Consider the following 14,835-nt stretch of genomic DNA (forward strand, 5'->3'; position numbering starts at 1 on the left):
AGAAGCACTGAAAAGTCAGTGACCAGAGTTCAGGCTGGGAGCTGAAGCCTCTAGAAAAACAAAACAAACCTTTCTCTAGTCGCGTGTTCACTTTATGAAGCTAAATATATATAACTAAAGACGACAAAGGAACTTCCTGTGCCTCAATTGGGCCATTGTCTAGAAAGACAACATGAAACTATTGATTTTCATATGAAATGCCAGCTTCTAATCTAATTGAGAAAATTGAACTGTCTCCTCTCCAGTGGCAAATTGTGCCGTGCTTTTCTTTATGCTTTCACCGCCCTACTCCCATCTTTATTTTTTTCCTGTGTTATCACTTCTATCTTGTAATTAAGAAGTGCCAAGCAGTAAAAGAAGATATGAAACATATGCATCAACAGGGTTGATCGGCAGTGTGAGGTGGTAAATTCTGTGTGGGTCTGTTTATAAGTGGCCTGATCCAAGTAGGCATTTAATCCATTATACATAAATATTTACTGTAGCAGCTTTAAAATGTATTTTTCATCTATAAAACTGGATTTTGACCTAAAATATTATGATCATGCTGTGAATTTCATGAGAGATCAAGAAACGCAGAATACTAGGAGCCACTATCCATAATAGTAAACCATGAGGACGCTTTGCAGTGCTGCTTATTAGGTAAAAGATGCTCGTGACATAGACACTTGCTGCACTACACATGGAGGCAGGAGTCCAGCACCTGGACGCTCTCAACATCTTTACTTCTTTTGCCTTCTCAAGTATTTCTTAAGATGCCAGCACAGAACCTTGAGTGTATTTTCCATCCATGCACTCTCAAAAGAAGCGAAGCCCGGATTTCTATAGGATTTGTGTTTTGATTCCCAGCAAAACTTGAATTCAAATGTGCTGTAAGTTTTCATACATCTCCCATCCAGTCAGGCTGGAGCTGGAGCTGCTCTCACTTAACAGACATTAACATGATAGAGGGATTGATACGATTAAACGGCCTCAATAGTTCAACTAGTAAACGACCACACCTTAGAATACATGACAAAGCATACTTTGCTGGATTTCTGGCTACAGTTCTTTTAAGTGGAGCTAATTCATTGGAGAAGCTTCAGCTGTCCTCAACTGACCTGACTTCCCTCTCTGTGTGTGTGTGTGTGTGTGTGTGTGTGTGTGTGTGAGACTCTCTCTGATAATTAAAACTCTCTTTCTCACTCTTGCTTTGAATTCAAATCGTTTAACGCCATGAGTATTAAACAAAGCGAAATTCAGAAGCGTACGAATACCAGAAAAAAACAAAACACATATTTACACCTCAGTGCTTTTTACTGCTTTATTGCATATTTGCTTAGAATAATCAAATATGTGATATGACTGGTATATTTTGTTTTCTCACTCCTTCTTGATCATCCACAGTTCATCCAATCATTCTTTTCACACTGTCACACTTTCTTCCCCCTTCTTGCTTTCTAGTTTTGGGGCTTGCTTCCCTTGTATTTTTATTTCAGTTTGTGGGGTTGAACAGCTCATCAATGCTTCTATTAACACCACACTTTGCTTCATCGTAGGCGTCCAAGTGCTCGGCAGAAACAGACTGATTACATTTATAAAAGAAAAAATCCTTTGAGGCAGATGCGAGCAAATCCCACAAATTGCTTCATTTGCTTGGTAACACTTGAGGTAACATAACTGTAACAAGTGTCATTTTTGTTGACACGAACGCAGAGCGGAGTAATGTTGCCACTTAGTATTCTGGCTTTAATGCTGCTCTCAAGAGCTGTTGAAAATGATTCAAATTACGACACGAGAGCAGACGAACGCGGCAACGTAGAAGGAGAGAACCTGCAAACTTAATGATGAGATACTGTAATCAGAAAAGCGAGATGTGTTTAAATGCTTAACTCAGCAAACCTTCTTTTGGAAATTAATTATCTTTGTTTGAATAATACCTCATATTAATACAAATGAAGACACAGAGAGCTAGCATCCAACTTCACAAAGTGACGCAATCAATTGTCAACACGGTTTCTTCACCTCCGATCCCTCGCTTGCTATTTTTCTCCTCCTCATGCTTTTTTTTTTTGTTTGTTTTCTTGTTTTTTTCTGTTTCTGCGCTTGTGTGCAATCAGTGAAATTGTTGTGTTTTTGGATGCCTCCTCTTCACACTCACAGGCGTTGACTGTCTGTGCGACACTCAGTGAGATTGGCAGAACAAGACGAGCAAAGTGCCCAACCATTAGCTTATTGGACAGCCTGGTCAACACAAACTGTGTGTGTGTGTGTGTGTGTGTGTGTGTGTGTTTGTTTGAGTATGTGTGTGTGTGCGAGTGTGCGGATGTGTCGGCACTCTCTGATCCTGCCAAGTGGGGTAGATTTTGTCATTAATTAGCACGCTACAAACCTGGTTTAATGGCCTTTTTATCCAGAAAATTGAACTAGACATAATTGAATAATTCCAAATGCAGGTGTGCACTGATGTGTATATTTGCAAATAACATTTGCTCTAGCCTCTATGCATCATCCACTTCATTTTGACAGTATTATATAAGCTGTTTATCACATTAAGGCATGCACACAACTGATTTAAAATGTTTAGCTTGACACTTGCCTCACTTGCCTACTTGTACTTGACAGACTCCTGGCTCTCACTCCCTCATCCTGACTATCCCGAGCCATTTACAAAAAAATGAAAAAGTGAGAGAGTCTAGGGGAATTGAAAGAGAATTATATTGTGAATCTGCCCATTTTTGTTTGTGCCATGCAGCAGCCCGGCTCCATCGCACACTGTCCCGCAGCCCGAGAGTGATAGTTGACTCTCTGGCAAAAAAAAAAAAAAAACACTCTCAAGCAAGATGATAAACCTCACCTAGCAAATCGCTCTCCGTAAGCCTGTCAGCCATCTGCCTTGAACGAAAAACACAAAAGAAGAAAATTTCGAGTCTTGTTTTTGCAGCAGAGGCGCCGTGAAAGACGGCGTCCTACAAAGCAGACAGACACACCGACACATCCAGGCAAAACTGACAGAAAGGGAAACAGACAGATGTCGTCTGTGACAGTACAAGGGAAACATTTTTTTTATTTGTTGTCTTCTTCTGCAGACGTGTGCACTCAGTCGGTTTGCATTACAGTAACAAGGTCTTATCAGTCACATGCAATGACAGGAAACTGATCACAAACACCAGCTTAAAGCAGCATGTCACCACATCTCTCAGTCTCGCTTATTGTTCTGGGTTACGTCTTCATTTTTGTCACTCAGCTTCTTTATTTCACTATTTTTAACAGACACATATTCTCCATCAATGTTTTCTTTTCCCCACTTCATGGTCAAAGTTCTGCTTCCTTTTCCAAAGTTTGTCCTCATCGTCTGCTTGTGTTTCCTCCACCGTGCTCCTCTTTCTTCTTCCTCAGATTGCCATTGTTTCCCTCTTCGCCTCATTCTCTTCTATTCTAGCCTACAGTGGCGGTGCTCGCCTCTAATTCACCCCCCCTCCCCCCACCCCCACCCTCCGCTTTGTGATCACTACACATCGATGAGAGGTTTGGTGATGTTCAATGAAACCAGTGGCCTTTAAAGTGCAGGTCACAATCTCTGTCTCGTTCTTTTATTTTCTTTGTCTTTCCGTCTGATAGTGTCGGTGTTTGCTCTCGCTTCCTCGCTTTTTTTTTTTTACCTTCTGCCCCATCTTTCCTCTTGTTGTCTATTCTCTCTCCCTATCTCTGTTTCCTCTGCAGCTCAATGTTTCCTTTATGCTCTCCTCCTTTGTGTGAGTCTCTCTCTCTCTCTCTCTCACTCTGTCGGGTATATTTCCTCATCTCTCTGGAGGGATAAAACTTCCCTCTTTTTTTTTTTTTTTTTTTTACTTCTATCAGCAGAGAAGTGCCTTCAGTCCTTGTGTGCTCCATACTGGTTATTGACACACGCAGCATGGCCTGCTATCATCTGCCACATTGCTCTGTCAACCTTCCCAGGAAATGAAACATAAGCCAGCAACTCCGTCCAACACAAACAGTCTCACAATAGTGGTCCAGAAGTGGGTCAGATTGTGATCGCAACATGACGAGGAGCTGTACTCACTGACATACTGTATGTAAAGTTGCATATTCATCAGTTGCTGTAGTGCTTGTACTGGTGAGCATTAAATACACAGATAACTACTAAATCGTTTGAATAGTACATCTGTTGCTACTGTTGCGTGTAAATCTGTTATTGCATCAACTTGCATAGCACTGGTAGCCCTCATGAAGGGATTGCAGATGAAAATTAGCTTCTAGTTATTTCAATAAGGAGAGGATCAGAAGAGAACTTATTGCACAACTCAAGGAGATGGTTGGCGGATAGACCCCAGTTAGAAGAGCAGCTTTGCAACTCCTAGGTCCGTGAAGATAGGAAATAGGAAGAAACCCCTGGAGTGCCCTTCAGGATAAAGCAGAGCAAAAACCAGATTTCCCTAATCAGGGTGGGGGATTTGGAAATCTGATTTTCCCAGGTAGATTTTGTTGTATCTATTACAACTTTTAAAGAATAATGAGGCAGAGATTTGATTTTCTTTGGCTGTGTTACCTTTTTACTACATGTGGGTAAGTCACAGTAACAAATATCAATGCTCCTGCTGTAGAACATAGAGGAGGCAGGTAACACTCCACTAGTAGAAAACTAGAAGCTTATACATTACAGATTTGTACTGGATTTTCCTGTTTTGTTTACAAGTTACAAGGTTTCTAATCAGCTTTTTACAAGACTGTATGTGTCAGTCAAAAACGACTGCACATAGTAGCAAGCAACTCTCTTTGTTACTATCTAATAAACAGATGAAAGCACAGTGATATTTTGACTTTAAACAAGAATTGTACTGTACTGTCTACTGCACAATGATAGTCTACTTGTTTATATTTACTGGACACACGTCAAAACATTTTGGCAGGCTATTTTCGGGGGCTGTAATGCCAGCACTAGCACAAAATCAGCTAAGCTCAGTTTAAGAATGGGCATGATTAAAGGCAATAATCATTTTTGGCTTATTATTCTCTCTGAAATCACGTAGTTGGCATTAAGAGCAAATGAATAATTGAGGACAGACTTTGAAAAACATGATGTTACATACACAGTACTCTATTTTGAAGCTACATAACATTACATAAGCTACATAACATTTTAACTTATCTGCACATGATCTTATAATGAGCTCCAGCCTCCTCAATTTCCTTGAACATAATAAGTCTAATAGTATAATAATCTAACTAACTCCTGGCTCTCTTTATCTTCACCTTGTGTGTGACTGGTGTAGATTTAATAAAAGGGTTGTTATCTGGGTGTGTAGTGTGTGTAGTTCACGACACGGCAATAGAAGAAGCACTAGTGGAGTCCACCCTGTGTAATATTAATGTCACCATGCGAGCTTTCAGTCGTAGGTTCTCTTCATGTGTTTGTTACTCATACACAGTAAAAGTAAAAGTAAGAAAAGGTCGTTTTAAATATATTGGCAGACTATGATCCAAGCTCCTCCTCATGTGTCCATTGGTATCTGGCTAATATTAAAATATGACTACCAGTACAAACAAGAAATTAGTTGCCTGAGGACCTTATTTATAAAACTCATCACCAGGGTTAGTGTGACATTGGGGCCTAAAGTAGTCGTGAAAACATCCAGTGTCCCTGGGATTTCATAAAAAACCAAAACATCTGCTTCTATGTTGAGAATTGGAACATTTCTGCAATGTCAGAGGTGCTATCGGTTTCCTCTGCAGGCTTCCTCTGATACTGTGTTACTGGGGGCCGTTAAGAGCAGCACAGCGGTATTGGCTTTGTGAGTCTTCAGAGTCCTGGCTTAACCTGCCATGACTGTGAGATGTTACCTCTGGGGTTTGTTAGACTATAACAATTACATTTTTATTGTCAGCCAGCTCCATCTTGATTTAGATGACCGGCTGGTGGTAGTCTGACTCTGTCACAGCAGTCCCCACCATGTGAACTTCATTTTAGGTGGCGACATCATTGGGGATAAACAATGTGATGCATCGATGCATTGCATGCAAATTGGTTTGAGTGATTTCTTTGAACACTAATAAAGTATTATAAATAATATTATAAAAATTAATATTATTTGTTCCAACATATAGCATATTTGGATATATACATATATATATATATATATATATATATATATATATATATATATATATATATATATATATATATATATATATATATATATATATACATATATATATATATATATATATATATATATATATATATATATATATATATACACACATATATGTATAGTAATAGTTAGCCAGACATGCTAATGCTTTGGTTTGAGCAGATAAAAATGCAGTTCAATTATTACACTGCATGTTTTATTACCAGTTTATACCCAGGCATAAAAACCCAGACAGACTGGAAAGATGGCGGAGGTGGAGAAGTTTAACTGAAGTTTACCCTCTTCTTCTTTTATTTTTTATTTTCATTGATTCCTGTGGGGAAATTGAGGACACAAGGCTGAAGGTGTAGTTGATATTTTTTCAGGCGCTCGGGCAAATTGAGGTTCAGCGTGTTGCTCGAAGACACAGTCTATGCTGTGCACAGGCGGAGCTGGGGATCAAATTGCCAACCGAGCACAATGACCTGCTCTACATCCTGAGCCGCGGTTAAGCAGCTTCTGCTGAAGCGTCCTCGCCCTCCACCTACCTTAACCTCCAGCTGGGGCCACTGTGAGCGATCTTTGTTCTGAATGTGAAGCAGGCTAGTGTGGAAAGAAAACAACTACAGCTCCGTTCAGGCCTTTTCTTGGATGAATCACATTTTTTCAAAGTCTATATAACACCTATAAACATCCACCTGCAGGCGATCGCTAGACCGGTTTATAGACACGCACACACTCAGACAGTACACAAATGTCTTTTTGACTGAAAAACCTCCTCTTCCCCCTTCAGCTATACACGTTCTCCCTATAAAATGCAATTCAACCTAAAACACACAAACAAACGCCCCACACACATCAGCTTCTCTCTACTCTTCTGTATAGCATCTTGCACAATATCTGTGTTAACCTATCAGCTGTGGCAAATCTTCCACTGCAAGGTCTAAGATATTGTTTAACACTGCCGGAATGCTACATTGCACAACATATTTCCTTCTCTATCGTCATCCACGGGTTTCTGCACTCTCTATTGTGGCGGCAATCCCTGCGAAACGATCATTTACTTTGATGCACGAGCGCAGGGATTGATCAAAGATTTCAGATTGTGTCACAGCCAGCCACGAAGTGCAGCCACAAAATGAATAGGTTATTAAATGCCATCTGAAGATTAGACTGTGAGGGCATCTCACCACAGGGATGTAATGGAGGGAGCAGTCAATCTTGAAAGTAGATGTTCATTGAAAGCACACTACTGAAGGGAAGGGGGCGAGAACAGATTGTGTAGAGTGCAGAGTGCATCAAACTCTATGACTGCTGCTGTTTCTTTCAGTGATAGATGTCACCCTGTGGATATGTAAATGTGCGCATCTTAATCACTGAAAGCCAGAGCACAGGTAACGTAAGGTACAGTAAAGTAAGGAAGTCTGTAAATTCACATTTTCCTATTTATGAATTGCACAGCCAGGGGCCACCAGATGTTTCTGTGCTTTCCGTGTTGCATGCTGCACGGCTAAAAATGAGGTGAGTGATGGCGACTGACCTGTGTTTATGTGTTCCTTTTCATTTACCTTTCTGCACGCAGCTGGATGCTCGGTGAAGCGTGGTGATGAAGATGGTTAGGATGCACTTAATGAGGCCCCAGTTGTGGGACTGGGTGAAATGGCCGAGTATAACGGGGACAGGAGTCCTTTATCTGCTGCTGCTATCAACCTGTCTCGCCCAAGATCCAGAAGGTAAAGTCAGTCTCTCTTTGTAGCCACTCCACCCTCTGGTAATCTATCTCCTTCTCAGTCACTCTTTTTGTCTTTGCCTTGTCTTTTCTCTTTGTCTTCATCTTTTTTTCCCCCCCTCCCTGTTTTATAATTCAGAGCCCATTCAGTTCTTATCAGCATGACTTCAGTGTCACAACCGCGCACGTGATTTCAGGCTCGTCTTCAGGCGCCGTCAGCCGCAGTGTTTCACAACGTTTTTCTGATTCATTATTGATCCGTGTGACATCTGCTGATGATTGAAGATGCGTAGTGTGTGGTTTAGACAAGCACAACACAATTTGTCAAAGGGGGTTAGGCGGTTTATTCAGTTTTGCTGTTTATTATAGCGTTTTCCACAGCCTTCTCCTGCTCTTATGATTTGATTTCAGTTGATGGCGTTCACGCAGTGCACCATGCAAAATCGCAAGGTAATAACAATCATCATGGAAGATAGCGGTGCAGCAAGATGAGGAAATTAAAAGAACGTCTGTCAAACTATAAATAGTGCTTAAAAAAAAAAAAAAACATGGTGGTACAAATATGGCACTTATATGTGTTTGTCTTACTGATCTGGCAAAGACGGACGCCAAGTTGATCTTGTGCCCATCACAGTCTCTCTGCATCCAATAACAGAGTATGTATATATACTCTGGCACATAGTCTCCACACCAAAAGTCTAGCGAGTAATGTGTAATGAGTGTAATGTAACTAGGTGGAAGTCAAGGTTTTATGAGCTGTGTTCGTTTCCCCAGTTTCAGTGCCCTGGTGTGTCACAGTGTTTTTTCTCTCCCTACTTAATATAAGACGATTGTGCAATAATAATAGCTAATGGTAAAATTATGACAGGGATTTTTTATTGTTAAAATGTTCTCAGCTCACATATCCCTGAAATGAAACTGAAGCAAGCTAAGGCAGAAATTAAGTCATCACCGACGGGAGAGCTCAGCATAATACTCTCTTGACTTTCTGCTCGATTTGTCAGAATATTAATATTCCGTTTAACTTTTAGTCCTCCAAGATTTATCTGGTTGGCATTTAGCTGACAGAGGCTGCAGCCAGGTGAGCGCCTGTGAGTGTGTGCGCTTCCGTGCAGAGGTAAGGGGAGCATGTGTAAGCATCAAGCATGTCTGTAAAGCGCGCGCGGCGATTTTGTGAATTCGGCAAATTCTGCTCCGAGCGTTGCAGAAACGTCGCATCTCCCCAGACCCATCTGTCTCTCGTCTTCTCTCCTCATCACGACTGTCCACCTGTGTTCGGTTACACCTCTTAAACTGCGTTACCTAATCTCTTGGCAGGGTCTGGAAGGCAGGATTGCAAGTGTTATTCTTGTGGAGCTGCACATAACAGAAATAGTAGTTTTAATGAGCCTGGGTTTCCGTTGACAGACAGAATTTTACTCAGTTTCAGTCCCCTCATGACATGAATGCTTGTTTTTAATGAGCTCGAGTCCCAGGAGTGGTTGATTTTAGCTGTTTGGACCCCCACCTGACAAGAGCACTGGTATGTTTTAATTAGCCTGAGTCCCAAGGTAAGAGACTATATTTACTCACTTTTTGTTTCCCAAGTGACAAGAGTACCAGTATATTTTTAATGAGCCTCAATCCCAGAGTGAGAGACCACACAATGTGTCAAATCAGGACTGGAACAGCTCCAAACCCCTTTACTGCTGTATGTTTTCTTCTCTGGAAACTTTAAACTCATTGAGATTGTAATATTTTAAAGCTCATTATTTAAATTGCTTGGTAACACTCTACCTATTGTCACGGGATTGGAACTTAACAACACCTGGTGTTAATGGCGGTGAAAATAGCAGCGTGAAATGCAAACCCCTCTGCTCCGGTGAATTCCTGTACTTGACTCGAATCCGATTACGAATTCATTTGAAGCCGGCGGCGTGTGGGCGGTGCATCAGTGCTTGTTTTTAATTGAATGTGATTTCGCTGCAAACGTGAACAAGACACGACGGGAGACATGAAAAGAGTTATGCCCGAGTTGTCATATATTGAGTGTGATGTGCGCACATCTCTGTGCTCTTTAAAGTTTAAATGCCGGTGGGTGTGCTCCTTTGCACCTGTGTGTGTGTGGGTGTGTGTGTGTGTGTGTGTGTGTGTGTAAGAGTGCATGCCTGTGATCGTGTAGCACAGGCAGCATGTGCCAAATCGAGAGGAGTACACCAGATATAAGCAGATAACCTTCTTTTTCTCAATCATCATGTGTTTGCAGCTTCCTGCAGGACGCACTAGAGAAAGAGCCTGACTCTATGTAAATGTCAGTCCCTGGCGTGACTAAGGCCCTTTCCCAAATTGATTCCAAAGTGTCACTTTGGATGAAGTCATGCTCACAGTCGTGTAGGGCGCTCTGCATTAAGAGAAATAGTAGGAATAAACAGGTAAAGTCACAATAGATACTGAAATATTCTCATTCATCTTTGTTCTATCCACTGTTTAATATCACGTTTAAAACAACTAGCAAGTGCTGCAAAATACATACTCCTGTATTCGGAGGTGCTACATGGAAAAACAAAAACTATGAATATCTTTTGCAGCAGGTTGGTAATTCTAAGGTTGGTATCAGAGGTTTGTCTTTTAGCCTTCCAGCCAATGGAAAAACTTCTTCAACATTCATCATTTCCAAATCACATGGAAATATGATTCACGCACTGTACAAGCGAGTGAAATACTACCACCGGAGAAGTCTATAATGTTCAACACCTGCCACACTGCTCCAGAGATTTACTGCTTCCCCTCTTGTATTAGACACTATTAGATCGTGCTGATGTTCGTGACATCGTGTCCACTCCTCGTGTGACAGGCGAGGACAGGATATGCTCGGGACGTTTGCAACTGGGCTCATGACAAATCCGCTCCGCCATTAATGTCATTTGTGCCAGTGGGGTGTGCTGGTACCGTAGATATATGGTGCATTACAGTATGTGCACATGTCAGTGTGTGTGTCTGTGTCTGTGTGGGTGTTGATGTGGGTGCAGTTGAGGTTTTCAAGGTGAGTTTAATATTTATTACTGCTTATCTTTGGTTTTAGCTGTTGAATGTCTCTCTCATTTGTCCTCACTTGAGCATTATATTATCTTCTCTGTCTTCTGTACCTCTTAGTGCTTTTTCTCCATCTACCATTTCTTTCAGCCTCTGTCGTCTTCCTTGTTATACCCCCATTTCTGAAACAGGCTTGTATAGTTCTGCAGTGTATTCCCCACTTCCTTTGCTTCTGCAACTTTTCTGCAACATCCGTAACACCACACTGTGGCTGTTCTTTGAGTCCCCGCTGGCCAGTGCTAACTTCGACACTGTGGTCCGCCGGAAGATGGCAGACGGATATACAGTCAGGTCCACAAGGGTTTGAACTGTGACACAAAATGGATTTTAAATTCCACAATCCACAATCCATATGTCCATGTGTACAGAAAAGAAGAGATAGATTTTGCTATAAAAAAGTGTTTTTTGATGCACATCTAGTCTGTAACAAGTAATGATAAACGATGAACAATGAAAACAGGAGGATATATTTTAAACATATTTTTTATTTTAAATTGTGTCATTTAAAACTTTGCTATATTACTCTACATGTTTTCTTTATTTATCAGACATGAGGTTAATACCTCTCTCTTTCAAATACATGTACTACCGACAATGTACCTGTAACCGACTGCACTGGTCACAGGGTTTCTGGAGGGTGTTTATGTATTTCTACCATGTGTCCTCACACCACAAGTGTGGTCTGATTACCACCACTACTGCTGTCAGCTGTGTTCAGCCCGGCACTGGTCGAGAACGGACCTGACATCCTGAAACAGAGACAGGGAGAGAGAGAGAGAGAAAGAGGGAGTCAAGATAATGGATAAGCCAGCACGGTGACAAAGTGTTGATCCCCACAGCGCTGAGCCTGCCCGTGTGTGTCTCTGTGTGTGTGGTTTTTGTGTGCAAGCAGGTCCACAATCAGTTTTCTCCAGAGATATATCAATCTAACACAAGGTCACACTGTCTCTCTTCTACTGTCCCCTCCTCTCATGTCCTCACATACTGTACTATCCACAAAACTCTCCATCCACTGCCTCTTTGTTCTTTTAGTCCTCTTCCAGTACTCCATTCCGCGTCTCCCCTTTGATTCTTGGTCTATATCCTCTCCAGTTTTGTCCCCTCTGCTGTTCCTCTGACTTCCATGGATGAATGGATCGGGGCGATGGGGGGAAATGGATAGATGAATGGGTGATGGATGAATGTCTGACTGGTTGGGCAGAGGAGAGAAGACAGAGAGGAATTGCACCCCAGGGAGAGGCGTAGATTGGTGTATCTGCTGATGGAGGCTTAAAAAGGACACGGCACAACTTTTAGAGACAGAAAAAAAACAAAACAGTTTCACCTCTCTGTCTGCTCCTGTATTTCAACCTCTTTACTACAACAGCTCTCAAATCTCTCGTTTGAAAGGTTGTACCATATATTTTTAGAAGGCAACTCTGTCAGCCAACCAGTTCATACAGTGACAAAGGTTGAAATGTTTTTATTTTATTGATTTATTGTGAGCCATGCTGCAGAAAACCAGGATTTGAATGAATGGAAGAAACAACTAGCACCGCTCCTTGTTTTAACTATTGAATTTAAGCTTTAATGATGTGCTTTTAATAAGTAATAGTCTCAAAAGGCATAATAATTAAAACCCCAATATGTAATTAACTTACCCTGTAGAAAGCTATTAATGGCTACACGCCCTCTCTTACCATGAGTTAGTTACACACGATACACATATTTACAATATGACGTCGTGACTCTTCAATATTCTTATTGCCTTCTTGTGAAATAGATGATTCTCGTTCAGATTTTGCTGCACATTGTGTTGTAGACTTCAGCTTTTTTACTGCTCCCTTGGATTATTTTCTATTTCACGCCAACCTGGCTTACAAGACTGGACAGTGGCATCATAAAAAGTTTCCATTGCCCTTACTTGAACGTGCCGCTTTGAGATTCTGTGGTCATCAATCAAGCCGTGGAAACAGCTTGATCGGTCTCTTTTCAGAAATCTGATCACACATGTCTCTTGAGGTAGTGTCTGCTTTGCTTTTATTGCCACACAGTATGTTCACATATCATACCAGCATATTTTGGAGTTCACCATCACTGGGTTTACCCGTTCACAGTCTAGACTTCAGGCAAAGGTAGCCAAGCGGATGTTGACCAGATGGAAACAAACTGAATGCAGTCAAGTACAGCTTCAATCCAAATGAGCATACATTTTTTCACAATATGGTGTGGTACATTTCTTTTTTATGAAAAAGGTTTAGAAACACTTTTGAATTTCAAGCGTTTTAACGCTGTTGCGGGACGCTGTGTCCGTCTATCCTTTGAAACGGGCCCACAGCGCATCATTCACAGGCTCAGTCGGAAAAATCATTAGGTAAAATGAGTCAGGTTAGGTGGAAGCAGACCAAGGTGGATCAGGGATGCCTTTTTCTAGTCTTCTCTGTCTTTGGGAAGAATTTCTACACATTAATCCATGTTATCTGACTCTGTGCTATGGGATTATCCCAGTTTATTCAATCTGTAATCAGTATTGTGTTTTCCTTTCCTAAGTGGTCCACCTTAACTTTATTACCTCAATGTATAGCAGTACCACGCATGTACTTCTTCTAACATGGTAAACATGTTCAGAATATGGTAGAAACAACCACAGGAAAAAAAAAGTTTGTTAGATATTTTGGGAATATTGTGCTCTTGACAAGAATTAGATGAGGTCTCAGCTTATTGCCATTAAGAAGCAGAGGAAGCAGCGTGGCTGTATCCAAGGCCTGTTAAAGCTCACTAATTATGCTTTGTATTTGTTTCTTAACCCATACAAAAGTAAAAACAGAAAATTACCGTAAAAACAATTGCTCACACTATTGTTATTGGAGGCTCATGAAATCTGAAGCAATTCATTTCATATTAGCACAGTAACACAGCATTAAAAGCTGTATTAAAGCTGAAATCGGCATCTCTGTGCAGAGTGACTCATTCCACACAGCCAATGGATGCTGCCTCACACACACACACACACACACACACACACACACACACACACACACACAAAACCACAGAAACAGCATTGTCCTGGTTCCTCCACTGAGTCACAGTGCGAGCATGTATATTTTATGGAAACTCTAGCACGTGTGAATGTGCGAGTGCAGATAGGCATATGAGCTCAGTTGTGTAAACAGCGTAAAGTGGCAATGTGCACATGGAGATGGGTCACGAAGAACACGGTTCCTAAGCAGCATGGGTGTGTGTATCACAAACATGGCCGCTAAGCCGCGTGTCTGTGTGTACTTAACAACAACAGTTGTCTCACACGAGCTCAAGCCTGCTGGGGGACTGCTGTGGTCTTCAGCTGCAGCCACTCTCTCTCTTCTTCCTCAGTTGCCTTTGCTCTTAATGGGGACTTTTTCTTTTTTTTTATTCTTCTGCCATCCTTGGCACCCCCGTACCTGCTTATTCTGCTTGCCAAATTTAGATGGACAGAATTTGAATAGTAAATAAAGAAGATATTGATTAAAACACTCCAGGTTAAAATAAAGAGGCATTGGATGGATGATAAATCTGAACTGGAGTGAGTGTTTCCCATTGACTGCTTATGATATAATCGGAATCAAGAGGTCTATTTCAAAGTTTTAAGTCTTTTTTTTTTTTTAATGCGGTCCACACCTTGAACGCTTCACCCTCATTCCCCTCACATAGCTCGCCGTGGAGCCTTTCATCAGCTTGACAGAAACCTGGCATTAGATGGATTTATTCTGTTGCTCACGCACAAAGTCATTTCAGTGATTATCTTTTCCAGAAACTTTGAGAATAAGTGAGTGCTTACAGGAAGACAAGTATGCGCCAATGCAGGAAGAAATGCTCATAAAAAACCTTTGAGGGTGAGCATACACACTTAAAGGGGATAAGCGCCTGCATACACCAGAACACTAACTGTGCAACAAGGACCCT

The 14,835-nt window shown here is 41.3% G+C and overlaps 1 protein-coding gene across 1 annotated transcript in view; it reads left to right on the forward strand.

The window, feature by feature from the left end:
* Positions 1-14,835, forward strand: part of LOC113156348 (protocadherin-15-like) — a 121,763-nt gene that overhangs the window by 17,898 nt on the left and 89,030 nt on the right. Inside the window, exon 2 of the mRNA XM_026351433.1 lies at positions 7,696-7,846. Within this exon, the coding sequence (XP_026207218.1) occupies positions 7,720-7,846 (127 nt within the window). The 5' untranslated portion in view covers positions 7,696-7,719. The remainder of the gene's footprint in view (positions 1-7,695; positions 7,847-14,835) is intronic.

The sequence above is a fragment of the Anabas testudineus genome, chromosome 19 (assembly GCF_900324465.2).
Source record: "Anabas testudineus chromosome 19, fAnaTes1.2, whole genome shotgun sequence".
NCBI lineage: Eukaryota > Metazoa > Chordata > Actinopteri > Anabantiformes > Anabantidae > Anabas > Anabas testudineus.